The following is a 15571-nucleotide window of genomic DNA, read 5'->3' as shown; positions in this document are numbered from 1 at the left end:
TCTATCCATTTCGTGCTTTTATAATTGGGTAATTTATTTGTTTTATTTTCTTAACAAGCTTAATATGTATATATAGATATCCCAATTTTATATATACACACTTTCTTACGTTTTTGCCATTTTGCCATTTTGCCATTTTGCCATTTTGCCATTTTACCATTTTACCATTTTACCACTTGTTTGGAGTTATTTAAGTTGCTTGCCATATTATTTTTACTATTCTTATTTTTTTTTACTATTTTTTTTGCCCTTATTAAAAATGATTAAATTTGTTTATACTAACCCACTTTTTAAAAGATATAAATATATTTTCACAAGTTTGAAAGCTTTAAATTTTTCTAAAATCAAAAGTTTACAAAAAGAAATCGTTGAAAAAAAAGGCAAAGAAAAAAAGGGCATAGAAAACAAGGGCAAAGAAAAAATAAGCGCACTAAAATATTTTACCAAATTGGAAATATTTTGCTTGTTCTTTATTCCTTTTGCTTTCGTTTCTATTTACATTTTTTTTATGTGGAATCTTTTCAAATATATTTGTGGAATCAAAGATGTAAGCTAAATTTTATGAATTAAAAAATGTACACATATTATATGTATATGCATCTACATCTGTGTATGTGTATAAATTAATATGTAAACAAAAGTGAATTCAAATTCATTTTTCTATATCATTTCATAGATAGCCATAACCCTTTATTTGTTTAATGCAATTTTGTTTAATGCAATTTTGTTTAATGCAATTTTGTTTAATGCAATTTTATTTATATATTCCTCTTTTAAACAGATACCTCATTTTTTAAAACTTATCCAATGGTTAAATGGAAAGGAATCATATCCATTTTATTATCTTCACAATAAGACCATCGAAAAAAAGGTACGCACACATGTGTATATGTATGTATGCATGTGTGCATGTATGTTTATACGTGTGTATATATCTTATCGCCCTTCGACCTTCTCTTAAATAATCACTACATTTGAATTAGGCCAATTTAAAAAATTCACTTTTTTTATTTTTTTTAGTCACAGCCCATAATTATGTCAGTAAAAAAGTTTGCATAAAAAAATAAACATTTTCAGGAAACATTTTTGAGAATCCAAATTATATCTCTTTTCATCTGTTCATTTTGTTAAAGCAGTTAATTAAGATTCTAAGTTAATTTCTATGATACAACATCGAGATTTTTTTTTATTTTTTTCTCAATTTGAATAGCCTTTTTATATAAATCTAATATACTTAATGACTTTATGAAACCTATAAAATCTAAAATGTTCATTTGAATAAGTGCCAAACAATTTGTTTTATAATCAGAAATAGTGTTTAATAAATTTAAGACAGAATAAATAAAATCTTTATTTGAAAATAAATATATTTCTTTAATAACTAATGGGATAATGTAATTACAAATTTGTGTTTTAATAATATAATTATATTTTGCAATTTGTTTAAAAAAATATATTATTTTGATTTTATTAAAAAAAACAAAATCTGTTGTTTGGTATATATATATAGCAACTTCTATTAAGCCTATATAATTATTTAATAAAAAAATTGCATATTTTTTATAATTAAGAACTTGACCAATTATACATAATATATTTATACATATTTCTTTTTTTATTTTTAAATTTATATAATATAAATCAAATAATATATCTAAAAAATTAATAAATAATCCATTATTTATCATGTCATCACACATATATTCTTCCTTGCTTAAATTTATATATAATAGAATCACTTTATGTACAATTTCATAATCTTTAGATAAAATAAAAAAATTAGCAACTTTACTTATATTTAATTTAATTAATTGATTTTTTATTTCATCATTATTATTTGTTATATTTATTAATGTGCTCAAAATAAATAAACAAAAATTTTGTCTATCTGAATTTTGATATAAAAAAATTACAATAGAATTAACTAAAATATTATATTTATTTTTATAATCATTTGAAAATATTAATAAATTTTTACATACACTTTTTTTGATTTTTAAATCAACCCCATATCTTAATATATAAGAAACTATTTTTTTATAATCATTATCATTTTTGTATTTATAATATTTATTAATATATCCAGATTGGTGTAAATAAAATAAAAAAAAATCATTTATTGTATATTTTTTACTACTTAATAATTTATTAATTTTCATATCTCCATCTTTTTCGATTTCCAACATTTTTAAACATTCCTTTTCATATTCCTTTCCATAATCTGTTTCTCTTAAATGTAAAAAAAAATTTAAGATATAGTTAACATCCTGTGAAATACAGAAAAAATAAATAGAAAAATAATAAATGATACTAAAATAATGAGGAATTTTTTTATTTCTTTATTATAACTTCTCTTCGCTCCGAGTCTATTTTTAATGCACCATTTATAAAGTCGGTGATGTTGTATTTGTGTGCTAAAAAATGAAAAAAAAAAAAAAAAAAAAAAAAAATTCGAATAGAAATTATAAGTTAAAAGTGAAACACTACTACTCAGTACATAAAAATATGTCTACATGTATGTAGACATTACATTTACGATTCATATTCTTACACATAAACCCGGTATCTAAACAGTAAATAATATAATCCGATAAACGGTGCAATATTCTGTTTATTTTTTTTTTTTCGCTTATGTGTGTATCGATTAAATTAATGCCTACAATAAAATAGAAAAAATACGGGAAAAAATGTCAAAGTAAAACTACTAAAATGAAAAATATATATAGTCATGTTTTAACCTGGAATTTGACTTAGTATCAAATTTAATAGGTAGCTAAAATCTCTTTCGATTTTTATTTCTTCTTCCAAAAAGTCCATTATATCTAAAGTAAATATATGGGTAAATAAAAATGTATATATTATTAAACTGTGCATAAAATATATTAACATTTGAATTTCTGTTTTTTCTTGTTTAAATTTGGTAGAACCTGAACTGATGTAGACACCCCCCTCCTTTAGGGTTACTAGCATATACTTTAAAAACATTTTTACATAATCGAAATAAACTGGCTATGGGTAAAAACGGAATAAAAGAAGGAATAAAAAAAAGGAATAGAACCAGAATAATAATACGAATACGAACCAGAATAATGATACGAATACGAACCATAATAATAATACGAATAAGAAGTGTTATGTTCTCATATTCTTATGTGCATATGTAATATACATAAATATGCGCACATACAAAATCGATGCATATTACATCTTTTTTTTTTGCAACCTTTATTTTAATTATTGTTTCGATATGATGATAAATCTCAGCATTGTATATAAGGGAATTTAACTGGGCTTGAATTAAATTTACATAACTATAAAAAAAAAAATATGAATGTAAATAATTTAAGAAATCGAGTTATAATTTTTGTATTTCGTTAATTCTTACTAAATGTTGTTAATGTCATTTGAGGTTATCGAATTAGCAACCATATATAATTCATCATACAAAATTTTGTCAGTTACATTATAATCTGTAACAAAAATGAGCAGGTAAATAAATGAATGAATACATAAATACGTGGGAAAATACGTGGGCAAATACGTGGGAAAATACGCGGGAAAATACGTGGGCCAATACGTGGGCCAATACGTGGGCCAATACGTGGGCAAATACGTGGATATGGTGTGAAAATGGGCGTAACTACCTTTTTGGCTCTGATAAGATATTTTAAAGGTAATGTAAATATCTTGTCTTTTATCCAAGAGGGGTGGTATAACTAAAAATATGTCGATTTGTAAATGGAAATAATACGTTAGCGGTTCACATGTTAGCGGTTCATACGTTAGCAGTTCATGCATTAACACGTTCATAATATTTTGGGGTACTTTTTTTTTATAATTACATGATCGTCTAAATATTATAGATATAATAGTATGTGTTTCGGTTTTCAAAAATATCTAAAATCGTAAAAATAATGATACAAATAAAGATGGAAAATTGGAGTAACTTTATTTTGCTTAAATAGAAAAAAGTTCACACTTATATGTATCCACATAATGCATAATTTTTTTTTTTTTTTTTTTTTTTTTTTTTTTTTTAATTAATTCTTACCTCATATCCAGACCATTTGGCTATATCATCAGACAAGTTCATCTTTTTGTAATAAAAATTTTTCTTCAAAACGAGATGTGATTTTTCAGAATTCTATAAGGAGAAAAATAAAAAGAAAAATAAAAAGAAAAATAAAAAGAAAAATAAAAAGAAAAATAAAAAGAAAAATAAAAAGAAAAATAAAAAGAAAAATTCGAAAGAAAAATTCGAAAGAAAAAGGAAACAACGAACGAAATCAACCACATTCTTATATATATGCATGGTCATGTGATAATTATATAGCGAATTTATTACCGTTAGAATGTTAAGATAACTTCGAGCTAGCTGATAAAAGCTACTATCAGGGGCCTAAAGTATTTTTAAATTTGAAGAGAATTTGTGCACTTTTTTGTATTTTTTCCTTTTTTTTTTTCCTTTTTTTTTCCTTCTATTTTTGTATAACCTGATCCAAGTCGATCATAGTTTTCTGGTCGTCTATTCGGACGCATATTTCGATACCTAATGGCAAAAGAAAAAATAATAAATAAAATGGTAAAGTAATTAAAAAAAAAAAAAAAAAAAAAAAAAAAAAGTGGTAATAATGAAATAATGAACCCACCTCGATAATCAATGTAGAGTGCCCTTTCACTCGACGGAGAAGTAAAGTCTAATTTAAGAAAAAGAGTAAAAAAAATAAATCGGAATATATGCATATGTATATGAGAATAATATTAACACGATAAATATACAAGGTTGAACGAGATAAAGTTCTGTTCATTTTTATTTTATTACTTTGAAAAGATTTATGAATAAAAAAAAAGTAATCATCACAGAATACCTTCTTATATCTAATAATGAAAAGGTTGTAAATATAAATGTAATATATATTACATATATGTGTGTGTCATATTTTCAGTTATTTTTAACATGATATAGAAAAACGGTTAACGAAATATATTTTTATATACCCTATAAATGGTTGTATAGATAATTCCGGTTTTTTTATCTCTTGAAATTTATTTGTTCTTTTACATCTTTCTTCGTATGTTTCAATTATAATGGGCATGTATATATTCTTAAGTTTTTCAAAATAAAAGGACAAAAAATCAAAAATATATATATGCATATATATATATTATAATAGTATACACTTTTTATTTCGTAGAATTTTATTTAGTCTAACCTTATTCAGACGAAACATGTAATATGTGGTATAACCAACACATAAATGTTTTATCAGAATATTTTTATTTATTCCCTTTATCCCTATATCATTGATAGACTATAAAAAAAAGAAATAAGAATCACAAAAAAATAAACACAATGATATAAATTTGGTCAGAAAAAACAAACACAATGATATAAATTTGGTCAGAAAAAACAAACACAATGATATAAATTTGGTCAGAAAAAATAAACACGATGCATATAAATTTGGTCAGAAAAAATTGAGTCGATTTATTACCGCTTGGTCCTTTAAGGTGATGTGAATATAATTTGATGAATCACATTGGTATATTTTAAAAATGTCACAAAAAAATATTTTAAATTGTATTTGATAAAAATCTTTTTCATAAAATATTAACTGGTCATAAGAAATTATCAAATAATATTTTCCTTTTTTTGTATAATTAGACAAATTTTTACATTTTACAAATTCAAAATGAAGAACAATTGAATTGATGCTTTTACTTAAGCTTTTGCTAAGATAGCACATTTTATTTCTTTTTTTTTTTCGGAAAAAAATAACAAAAATGTAAACTGTAAAACATTAATAATGACAATGAAAAATCGGCAAAGTATATATCCTGACAAAACAACCCCCAACATAAAAATGAGCGAAGCAATGTGCTAAGCAGCAAGTGGTAAGTGCTAAGCGGCAAGTGGTAAGTGCTAAGCAGCAAGTGGTAAGTGGCAAGTGGCAAGTGCAATGTACAAATGTGTATATACTCTCCCTTTAACACACGATGTGTGACAATATATTATCATGTTTGCTCCTCAAACATGGGAGTATTTTTTTCTCATACACAAAAAATCAAATTCTAAAGTTTTATATTACAGTGAATTTTTTTTATTATTTTATAAGCTAATTTGGTTACAAAAAAGAAAAAAAACGAAAAAAAAAGAAAGGGGAAAAAAACAAAAAAAATTAACACAATGGAAATAAAAATAAAAATAAAAATAAAACAAGCGATTTTTCATGGGTAACTTAATTTGGGGAAAAAAACAAAAAAATGTGTAACGATGTAAATAAGTGAAATATTGAAATTAACAAAATGAAGCGAAATGAAGCGAAATGAAGCGAAATGAAGCGAAATGAAGCGAAATGCATTAAATAAATTTACCAAATTAATAAATTTAATTAATGGTTTGCTTAATGTATTTTTTTTTGTTTATATTTCGCTAGTAAAAAAGCACACAAGTGTAACTATGACATAAAAAATATATTTATGGAATATTTATTTATGGAATATTTATTTATGGAATATTCATTTATGCCATTATGGAGCATTATTTTTGTGGTTAAATATTCATGATTGCGTTAAAAAGGTAGTGAGACGCCTCATTTGTAAACAACCCTTTTATATGATATCTTATATAACAATAATTATCAACTAATAAAAGAGATGGTAATTTATTCATATTATTTTGCAATAATAATATATTTTGATCATCCGTATTTAATTTACTATCTATATAAAAAAAATTTTGATTATTAAAATGGTTTGTTTTTAAATCTTTAGCAATTTTTTTACTAAAATATGATGATAAGACAAAATTATATGGGGATACATAACAATAAAATATATGAATAGGTTTTTTTTTATTTTTTAAAAAAATTATATTTTTTTCATCATTAAAAATATTATCTTTTATATTATAATTTTCTTTTCTTTTATTAAAATAATCTAAATATTTATTCATTTCGTCAATATAATTTGTATCTGGAAATATATAAAATAAACTATATTTTTTATACAATATATCAAAGAGACTCTTTTTAGAAATAATATAATCATCATTATTGTTAGTTATAGATTTATTAAAAAAGTTTACATTTAAATAGTTATTTATTCTATCACTATATTTTAAGTTTTTTAATTTTGTGGAATATAAATATGCATTATTACATCCATCACTTTTTTTATATAACATATCTTTTTGGTATATTTTTATATCATAAGACATTATATTTAAAATGGTTTTCCTTTTTGTTATATATGGACAAAAAGTGTCATCAGCTATATATTTTTTATGAATTGAATTTTGTATGTTAATATTATTTATATTGTCATTAAATTTTAATAGTTGGTTTGTTTCATTTTTTTTTATATGAACGTTCATATAATTTCCTGCCTCTATTCCTGTGTGAAAACAGTGCGAAGAAATATAAAGGGGACAACATTTTTTCTTAACAAAATTTAAGTCTCTACAAATTGTCACCATAATATTTTTCTTCCGCTTTATCATTTCTTTGTTTGGTCGATTATCTATTATTTATTTGGTTGATTATCTATTATTTATTTGTTTGACTATTTGTTTGATTATTTGTTTGACTATTTGTTTGATTATTTGTTTGATTATTTGTTTATTTATTTGTTTATTTATTTGTTTATTTATTTTATTTTTTTTTTTTTTTTTTTTATTTATTTTTTTAATTGACATAACATTTCGGAATATCACAAAAGGAAACAAAATGAGAAATAAAATTGGGGGAGAAAGAAATCGATATCTTATATATAAATACCTGCACGCATGCTTATCGTTTTTAATTAAAAAATTATGTACATCCATACTATATGGAATGCCCTTTAAAAATTAGCATGACATAAAAAGATAATACCCTATAACTTAAATGTGTGGTAATATTAAAGCTACATTTTTTTAATTATACATTTTGTATATGGAAATAAGAAAAAGGAAAAATAAAAATAAAAATAAAAACCAAAATCAAAAGAAAAGGAAAAGGAAAAACGTTCCTTCAAAAGGACAAACCGATTAAATTAAGAAATAATAACACTCAAAATAGCAAAAAAAAAAATATTATATATATACATACATATACATATAATAATGAGTATATGGTGTATAATATAGGCTATATTTAAAATTATAAATTGTCCAATTAAATATAAGAAAATTTTAAATATATAAATTCTCGAAAATAGCAAAAGCGAAAAAAATGAATAGCAAAATGAATAGCAAAATGAATAGCAAAAACATGATAAATATATACTGTAAAATATCGGGGTATTTAAATGGTATGTAGTAAAATTAAAAAAAACATAATTTGCGTATATACATATAATAGTGGGAAAATAAAACAGATGAAGGATAACCAACATTTGCACCTTTTTTGTGACAAAAAAACAAAAAAAGGAAAAAAAAAACACACACACACATATATATTTTTTTAGAAATTATTTTATTTGTTAACATTTTTGCTTTGTTTTTTTTATTTTGATTATATATTTTTATTTGTCTTAACATTTTTACACGTTTATGATTTTTTTTTGTATTTTTACTTTATACTTTTTTTTACGTATTTTTCTTTTTTTGGTATTTTAATTTTTTTTTTTTGTATTCCCCCAATTATTTTTCACCTATTTTTTTTTCTCCCATTTGAGATATAATGAATAATGAAAATAAAATATGCCTCGTTAATTTTTCAAACGACGTTTTTTATAATATTATAAAATATTTAACAATTAACGAAGCCCTAAAATTAAAGTTAGTGAGCAAATGCTTTTATGAATATTTTAAAGATGAGAAAGCGTATAGTTTTAATAGTTACATTAACTTAAACAACTACATTAAATTTGTAAGATTTATAAATCCTGAAAAATTAAGTATTTTTTTTCTTTCCCTATTAAATGATGAGAAAAAGGTTTATTCCAATTTACGATTTGGTAAGGAATATAAAAAAAAAAAAAAAAAAAAAAAAAAAAGGAATTAAAAATTCAAACAAATTTGTGAGATTATTCATTTATATGTTTAAACATTATTATGTGTATACATACTTTATTCTATATATGTCTATCTCCTACATTCATATTTTATCATTAATTTATTATTTCTTCTATTATGATAGCAAAAGGAAATGCCAACTTTGGAATAAACAGAAAACAGCTAATAGAATGTGATAAACCTTTTTTAAAAAAAGTTATTTTGAAAGGAAAATTTTTAAGAAACACAAATTTTTATGATATAAGTAAATTAATAGGTTCTCATGCAAATACGTTAGAAGAATTATCTATTCATGGATTGAATGATGTGAATTGTCCTTTGTTTATTTATTACAATTATAGTATATTATTTGAATTTCTTTCAAAAGAAATATTAATAAATAATTTTCCTATAAAACTTGTGACTAAAAATAATTTAGAAAATATACAAAATTGTATTTTAGAACTTAATAGACAAAATGACGAAAATTTTCAAACAAATTTGACTAATAAAATAAAACAGCATTTTCTATATGAACATATAAGTATTGTATATAATTGTAATAAAAAATGTGTTGAAAAAATAAAAAATTATAAACAAAAAATAAATATAAATAATTATATAACCAGTTTAAATGTTTTAAAAGTTTTAAATTTAACAGGTATTCAAAGTTATGATATGATAGAAATGTTTATACCCATACATATGCCATTTTTAAACACTTTAAATATATCATGTTATGATTATTTTTTTTATTTTTATCATATGGCTATATCTGTTTTCTTATATGGTAAAGGAGAACAAATTTTTACACAATTTTCTAATTTTAAGAGTAGACAAAATATTGATAAAAAATATACAAAGGATGAAAAAAAAGATATATTGATAGATAGCCATGTGTGCAAAAAAAATTTAAAAAAAAAATGTGAAAATAAAAATGATACAATATATAATGATAAAGAATTGGATGAATTGTTAAAAGATATCGATGATAATTTAATAGAAACTCATAAAATTTTATCTAATTTTCAAAAAAAATATGAACAAGATGCTATATGTTATTATGAACAAAATATAAAAAATAATAATAAAAAAATTTTTTTTACACCAGCATATAAAGATAATATATATATGAACAATATAAATAATCCTGTATATTATGCAGATGGTAGTTATATAAATTATGACTCAGACATAAATAATAAATACATGACAAAAAATTTGGCTAGTTGTGAATATAAATATATTAATGATCATAATAAAAAAGATGAAGATTATAACAAAACTAATTATAAAAATTTAGAAAATTATCATGATATTTTAAGATATACTAAAAGTGATAGTACTGTTTATAGTACTTGTAAAAGTATTATCAATGTTGACAGTTTTTATACAATACCAAGTAATGAAAATTTTTCAAGTAATAGTACATGTTTAAAAGATACAGCTAGCGAAGATATAATTTATGATGAAAAAAAAAAAAAAAAAAAAAATATTAATCGAAATTTCAATGAACAAAATTTGCACACAGAAAAAAAGAAAATAAAAAATTTAAAAAGAGGAGGATATATGTGGTTAATTGAAAATAGCAAATATAAAAAAAATGTAAGTATAGAAATATTATATTTATTTAAAAACATAATTGAAAAAGAAGAAAAAAAAAGTCGAAAAAATATAATATCGTTATTATATAATTTAAAACTAGAACATTTTTCGTTATTTAATTATAGCTTAAGTAGTCCGTTTTTATGGTTATTATTATTAGTAAAAAATGAAAATTTAAAAACTTTGTGTATATTAGATTTATGTCTACCACATTTATTATCAGCTTTAACATTTTTAGAGGCATTCTTAAAACAAAATTTATTTAATTTTCAAGGGATGATGAGAAGAAGAAGAAAAAGACTTGGTAGTATATATTTTAAATTTAACGATGAAGAAGAAATTAAATTTGTTAATCAAACTTATTCAACAATTATAAATGAATTAAATAGATCGAATTTTCCTTCAAATAAAACAAAAAAAAATAAAATTTTACATATAGTTATTTATGTATATAATAATAGAAAAGAAAATAAACAATTTATAAAACATATCCGAAAAATTTCAAGGTCGTTATGGCGATGTAATTATATAGTGCATTATACAATTCAGTACTATAAATATAAATATTTTAATAAATATTTCGAAATTGATAATTTGTATAGAGACTACATATTTAACATTATCATGTCTAATCATAGATTTAATCAATCTGCATTCAATCAGAATCGCTCCTCCCTCGTTCATAAATAAGCAAATATATTATCGTTTATAGGAAATAACTCTAAGGAAAAAATTAGAATAACTATTACTACGCTTATTCAATCTGTTCATTATCACCATCTTTTTTTTTCTATCCTTTTTCTATCCTTTTTCGACTTATTTGTTTCACATTTATTTTTCTGTACTGTTGTTTTAGTAATTTTGATTTAAATTCTTATTCGAAAAATATTCACATACCATATGATGATTACATTTGCAAAGGAAAGCCATATTTGCTTCCCCCCAGTTTTCTATTTTTTTCATTTTTTGTTTTAATTTAGTGCTTTTAAAAATAAATTGACGTTTTACATTTTTTCTTTTTTAATGATATATATATATACATACATATATATAATGTTTGCATATCCGTTATGTGATTCCTACCTTTACACATACATATATAATACGAATAAGTATATTATCACCAATTTTAACATTGGTGTTTCTTTATTATTATTTTTTTTTTTCGTCTTTTTAGTGTAAACATGGTGAATAAATATATTTCTATACGATAATTTATTTTTATCAACGTTTTCACAGTTTTCTTATTTTTTAGTAACTTTATATTTGCACTTTTGTAGCAAAGGCTGCATAAAGTCTCTGCTATATATATATATCAAAAACTTTATTTCTCCATGTCTTTTTGAAAAAAAAAATGATAAAAAGAATAATTAAAAAAAACAAATATTGATAAAACGTCTATTTTCTGTCATAGTTTATATTATATATATAACCCTATATATACTATAACAAATTAAATATATTGTCAGAATTTATTTAATACCCCCATAACGAATTAATATATATATTATGGGCGTAAGTCATTTGGTAATTTTTGGCTTTTATGATTTTTTTTTCATAGAAAATATTTGATTGCTTACAATTTTATATAATATTAAAACAAATAACCTTTTTTAAAAATCTTGATTATAATTAATTCGAAATAACAAAAATAGATTATAAGCATTTAATTGTGTTGCAAATATTTTTCATTTTTGTATCATATATGCACATTATTAATTTTTTGCGGGGAACATTTTTCAAAAAAAAAAATTATTTTTTTTATTTTAAATAACAATAATTTTATATGCAATATGCATATATTTTATTTGTCATATTAAAAATATTTTTATTTAAAATAAAAAAAATATTTTTTTTTTTTATTTCTATTATTTTTTCCCCTTTATACATGGCTTACTCTTATTGCGTTTTTATTTTTTCTTTTGTACCCACGTCATGTTGTCACTAAAGGCCTCAAGAGCTGATAACTTCTACTATGGAAGTGTTGAAGATGAAGATTTAAAGAAAAAAAAAGAAAAAGAGTTAAAGAAAATAAACAAAAAAGATTATAACACTATAAAATTTGAAATACCATATACTATAATATGTAAAAATTGTAATATATATATTTATAAAGGAGAAAGATTTAACAGTGAAAGAAGAAAGGCGGGTTATTACTTGAGTACTTGTTTTTATTCCTTTTCTATTTTTTGTAAAAAATGTCAAAATAAAATTGTTATAGAGACAAATCCACAAAAATGTTCTTATGATATTATTGAAGGCGCAAGAAAAAAAAATGAGGACTATGAAAATATTTTAACAGAAGGTGGTATAAATAATATTAACTATGTAGATTTCGAACAAAATAAAAAGAAAAAAGCCAACCCGTTTATGATATTGGAAATAAATGCTCTTAATAAAAAAAAACAAAACGAGTCAGAAGACCATTTTAAAAATGTTGAAAGTGGTGAAAGTGCTGAAAATGGTGAAAATAATGTATTAAATGATGTACTAAATGATGTATTAAATGATGGTGGCCAAATAGAAAAAAACAGCGAAATGCTATCTAAAGAAAATAATGATACCCAATCAGATGAAGACATAAATAATGTTATAAAAGAAACTTATAAAAGAAATATTATGCTTAAAAATGATTTTAACTGTAACCGAACTCTAAGAAAACAACTTAGAGATATTAAAAATGAAAAAATCCAAAAACGAAAAGAAAATATTGAGAAAAATATTTTTATAAATATTTTAAAGGATCCATGTGAAGATTTAAAAATTAAAAAGTTTCTTCATATGAAAGAAAAGTATAAGAAAACGATAAACGAAAAAACGAAATTAGCAAAAAATAACTTAATAAAAAAAAAAAGTAGTATATTTGATAAAAAATATTTGAAGAAATGTAAGAAGAGCTAAAAAAAATACAAAGATAAAATAGACCACTCAACAAATTTGCTTTCACACGAAATATGTATACATATATATATGTGTATGGAGGTGAATGAACATTTTTAATTACACAAGATTATCCCCACTTATGCATATTTATTTCAAGGAAGTTTTTTTCCAAAAGCTTAAAATGCTCTTCTTTTACACAATTTATAAATTTGTGCAACACACCGATTAATTGAAAGTACTACATTCTTATATGATGTATAAATGAAATAAATTTTCTGAATGATTTTTTAGTCCATATTTAAAGAAGTGCACACGCATTTTATGGACTATAATATTTTTGGATAAAAGAAAATAACCGTTTTTCCCTTATTATTTTAAAAACATAAAATAATAGGCAATACCAAACCCAGCTATAATACCAGCAACGAGCATATAATTAGTGTTTTCTTCTTTTTTATTCTATATAGAATAAAGGAAAATAAAACAAAATTAAAAATATGATAAAATTTTTGTGTATATTTAAACTTTTAATATTTGTACTAGCTATTTTTTATTTTTTTATTTTTTTTTTTTGTATTAAATGTATGAACGTACATGTAAAATCTAAGTATAATTGTATATATTTGGTTATTTTTTTTTTTTTTTTAAATTATTTGTTTTTAGCTATTTTATTATTAGTTTTTTTTTTTTTCAACTTTTATATAAATTTTTTAAAATAAGATAAGAGAGCATATTTTTTATATATGCTATATTTAATTCTTACTATTTCGGGAACATCTGTTTTTGGTGGCTCCTTTTCTTTTATTTCTTCCAAAAAATAATCAATATATTCTATCTTTCCATTGACACTTTTTGTATTTATATTTTTTTCATATAATGGGGAATTTTTTTTTATTCCAATTAAATAAGTTTTCATTAATTTTTGAGCATTAATAGAATGTCCAATTTGAATAAACGCATCAGTTGCGTCTTTTCCTGTTTATGGGGGAAGTTAATAAATAAATGTAAGGTGATAAAAAATATGTGAAAATATATTCAAATCGACAACATATTGCAAATTTTGATAAATGAGTATATATAATCTCAAAACACGTCTAGCCTTTTAATATTGATACAATAATAATAAATATAATAGGCATTAAAATGGAATACAAAAAAAAAAAAAAATTTGTACCATTTTGTAACATTTTGTATGTTTATATTACCTGCATAATCCTTAAAAATGTCATACCCCCCTGGGTGATCGAAAAATGAAGTTACGTCGTAGACCAAATCTTTTATTATAATACAACATTTTGATTCTTTTTTGAATTTCTCCAAGAATTTATCGTCAATTACTCTTAATTTTTGACAACTCATATCTCTCTTTTATTTCTTTATATATATATATATTTATTTATTTATTATTTATTATTTATGTATACACGAAAATGTATGCAAGTTCTATTCACGTGCATATATTTTGCACATAAAAAGCTACAAAATAAGATATGAACTTTTACTTTGAAAATATAAAAATGGCATAAAATACCAAATTATAAACACATTCCAACAATGTAAATCACACTAAATAAAGCTTTATATTTAGTAAAAACAAATAAAAAGGTGTACCGTATGAGTATAATATGCTTACAGATTGAAAGATGTCAACTAATCCATAATGTTCGAGAAGTTATTTTTATTAAATGTTAATATTTTATTCTTTATTTTATATTTTTTTATTTATTAGTGATTTTTGTTTTTAATTGTTTATCCACCTCGGAACATTCCACTTTTACACAATTCAAAAATAGAATAAATACATAGCTTGTTTTTAATTCACTTAAATATCTATGTACTTTAAGAAAAAAAGTATCAATATTTTTTAAGAGCTTTGTGAAAAAATGCGTATGGGCATGGTGCATATATTTATAGATGTAACTTTTTTTTAACTTGACTAGAGGTCACACTATATTTATTATGACCACTACATCGTTTTGCAATTTAACTATTTCATTAGCTTTTTATTTTAATATATAATACAATTTAGTATTCTCATTTTCATTTTCACTAAAATTTATAAACTTTTTTTTTTTTTTTTTGTGGATAATATAGTGCTTAAATTTA

The 15571-nt window shown here is 21.9% G+C and overlaps 6 protein-coding genes across 6 annotated transcripts; 3 read left to right on the top strand and 3 right to left on the bottom strand.

Annotated features, from left to right (window-relative positions):
• Positions 1-259: 259 nt before the first annotated feature.
• PY17X_1450000 (conserved Plasmodium protein, unknown function) lies at positions 260-1059 on the top strand (the record flags this gene model as incomplete). The annotated part of the gene is made up of 3 exons (XM_022957649.1): positions 260-547; positions 782-871; positions 1021-1059. 3 exons carry the CDS (start codon positions 260-262, stop codon positions 1057-1059), a joined length of 417 nt encoding a protein of 138 aa, XP_022813004.1.
• Positions 1060-1160: 101 nt separating this feature from the next.
• PY17X_1449900 (conserved Plasmodium protein, unknown function) lies at positions 1161-5747 on the bottom strand (the record flags this gene model as incomplete). Its single annotated transcript, XM_022957648.1, has 17 exons — positions 1161-2267; positions 2350-2414; positions 2552-2656; positions 2739-2822; positions 2928-3009; positions 3224-3311; positions 3386-3470; positions 3645-3716; positions 3843-3897; positions 4052-4144; positions 4346-4399; positions 4494-4549; positions 4650-4697; positions 4823-4878; positions 4999-5105; positions 5214-5312; positions 5496-5747. 17 exons carry the CDS (start codon positions 5745-5747, stop codon positions 1161-1163), a joined length of 2508 nt encoding a protein of 835 aa, XP_022813003.1.
• Positions 5748-6553: 806 nt separating this feature from the next.
• On the bottom strand, positions 6554-7501 carry PY17X_1449800 (conserved Plasmodium protein, unknown function; the record flags this gene model as incomplete). Its single annotated transcript, XM_719940.2, has 1 exon — positions 6554-7501. The coding sequence occupies one exon, from the start codon at positions 7499-7501 to the stop codon at positions 6554-6556; it is 948 nt and encodes a 315-aa protein (XP_725033.2).
• A 1162-nt stretch (positions 7502-8663) lies between these two features.
• PY17X_1449700 (CG2-related protein, putative) lies at positions 8664-11272 on the top strand (the record flags this gene model as incomplete). Its single annotated transcript, XM_022957646.1, has 2 exons — positions 8664-8940; positions 9123-11272. The coding sequence occupies 2 exons, from the start codon at positions 8664-8666 to the stop codon at positions 11270-11272; spliced, it is 2427 nt and encodes an 808-aa protein (XP_022813002.1).
• A 1245-nt stretch (positions 11273-12517) lies between these two features.
• Positions 12518-13483, top strand: PY17X_1449600 (CWC16 domain-containing protein, putative; the record flags this gene model as incomplete). Its single annotated transcript, XM_022957645.1, has 1 exon — positions 12518-13483. One exon carries the CDS (start codon positions 12518-12520, stop codon positions 13481-13483), a length of 966 nt encoding a protein of 321 aa, XP_022813001.1.
• A 351-nt stretch (positions 13484-13834) lies between these two features.
• PY17X_1449500 (cytochrome b5, putative) lies at positions 13835-14824 on the bottom strand (the record flags this gene model as incomplete). The annotated part of the gene is made up of 3 exons (XM_022957644.1): positions 13835-13924; positions 14229-14440; positions 14671-14824. The coding sequence occupies 3 exons, from the start codon at positions 14822-14824 to the stop codon at positions 13835-13837; spliced, it is 456 nt and encodes a 151-aa protein (XP_022813000.1).
• Between the last annotated feature and the right edge of the window lie 747 nt (positions 14825-15571).

Source organism: Plasmodium yoelii (assembly GCF_900002385.2).
Source record: "Plasmodium yoelii strain 17X genome assembly, chromosome: 14".
In the NCBI taxonomy this organism is placed as follows: Eukaryota; Apicomplexa; class Aconoidasida; order Haemosporida; family Plasmodiidae; genus Plasmodium; species Plasmodium yoelii.
This window is presented reverse-complemented; position numbering and strand designations above follow the sequence as displayed.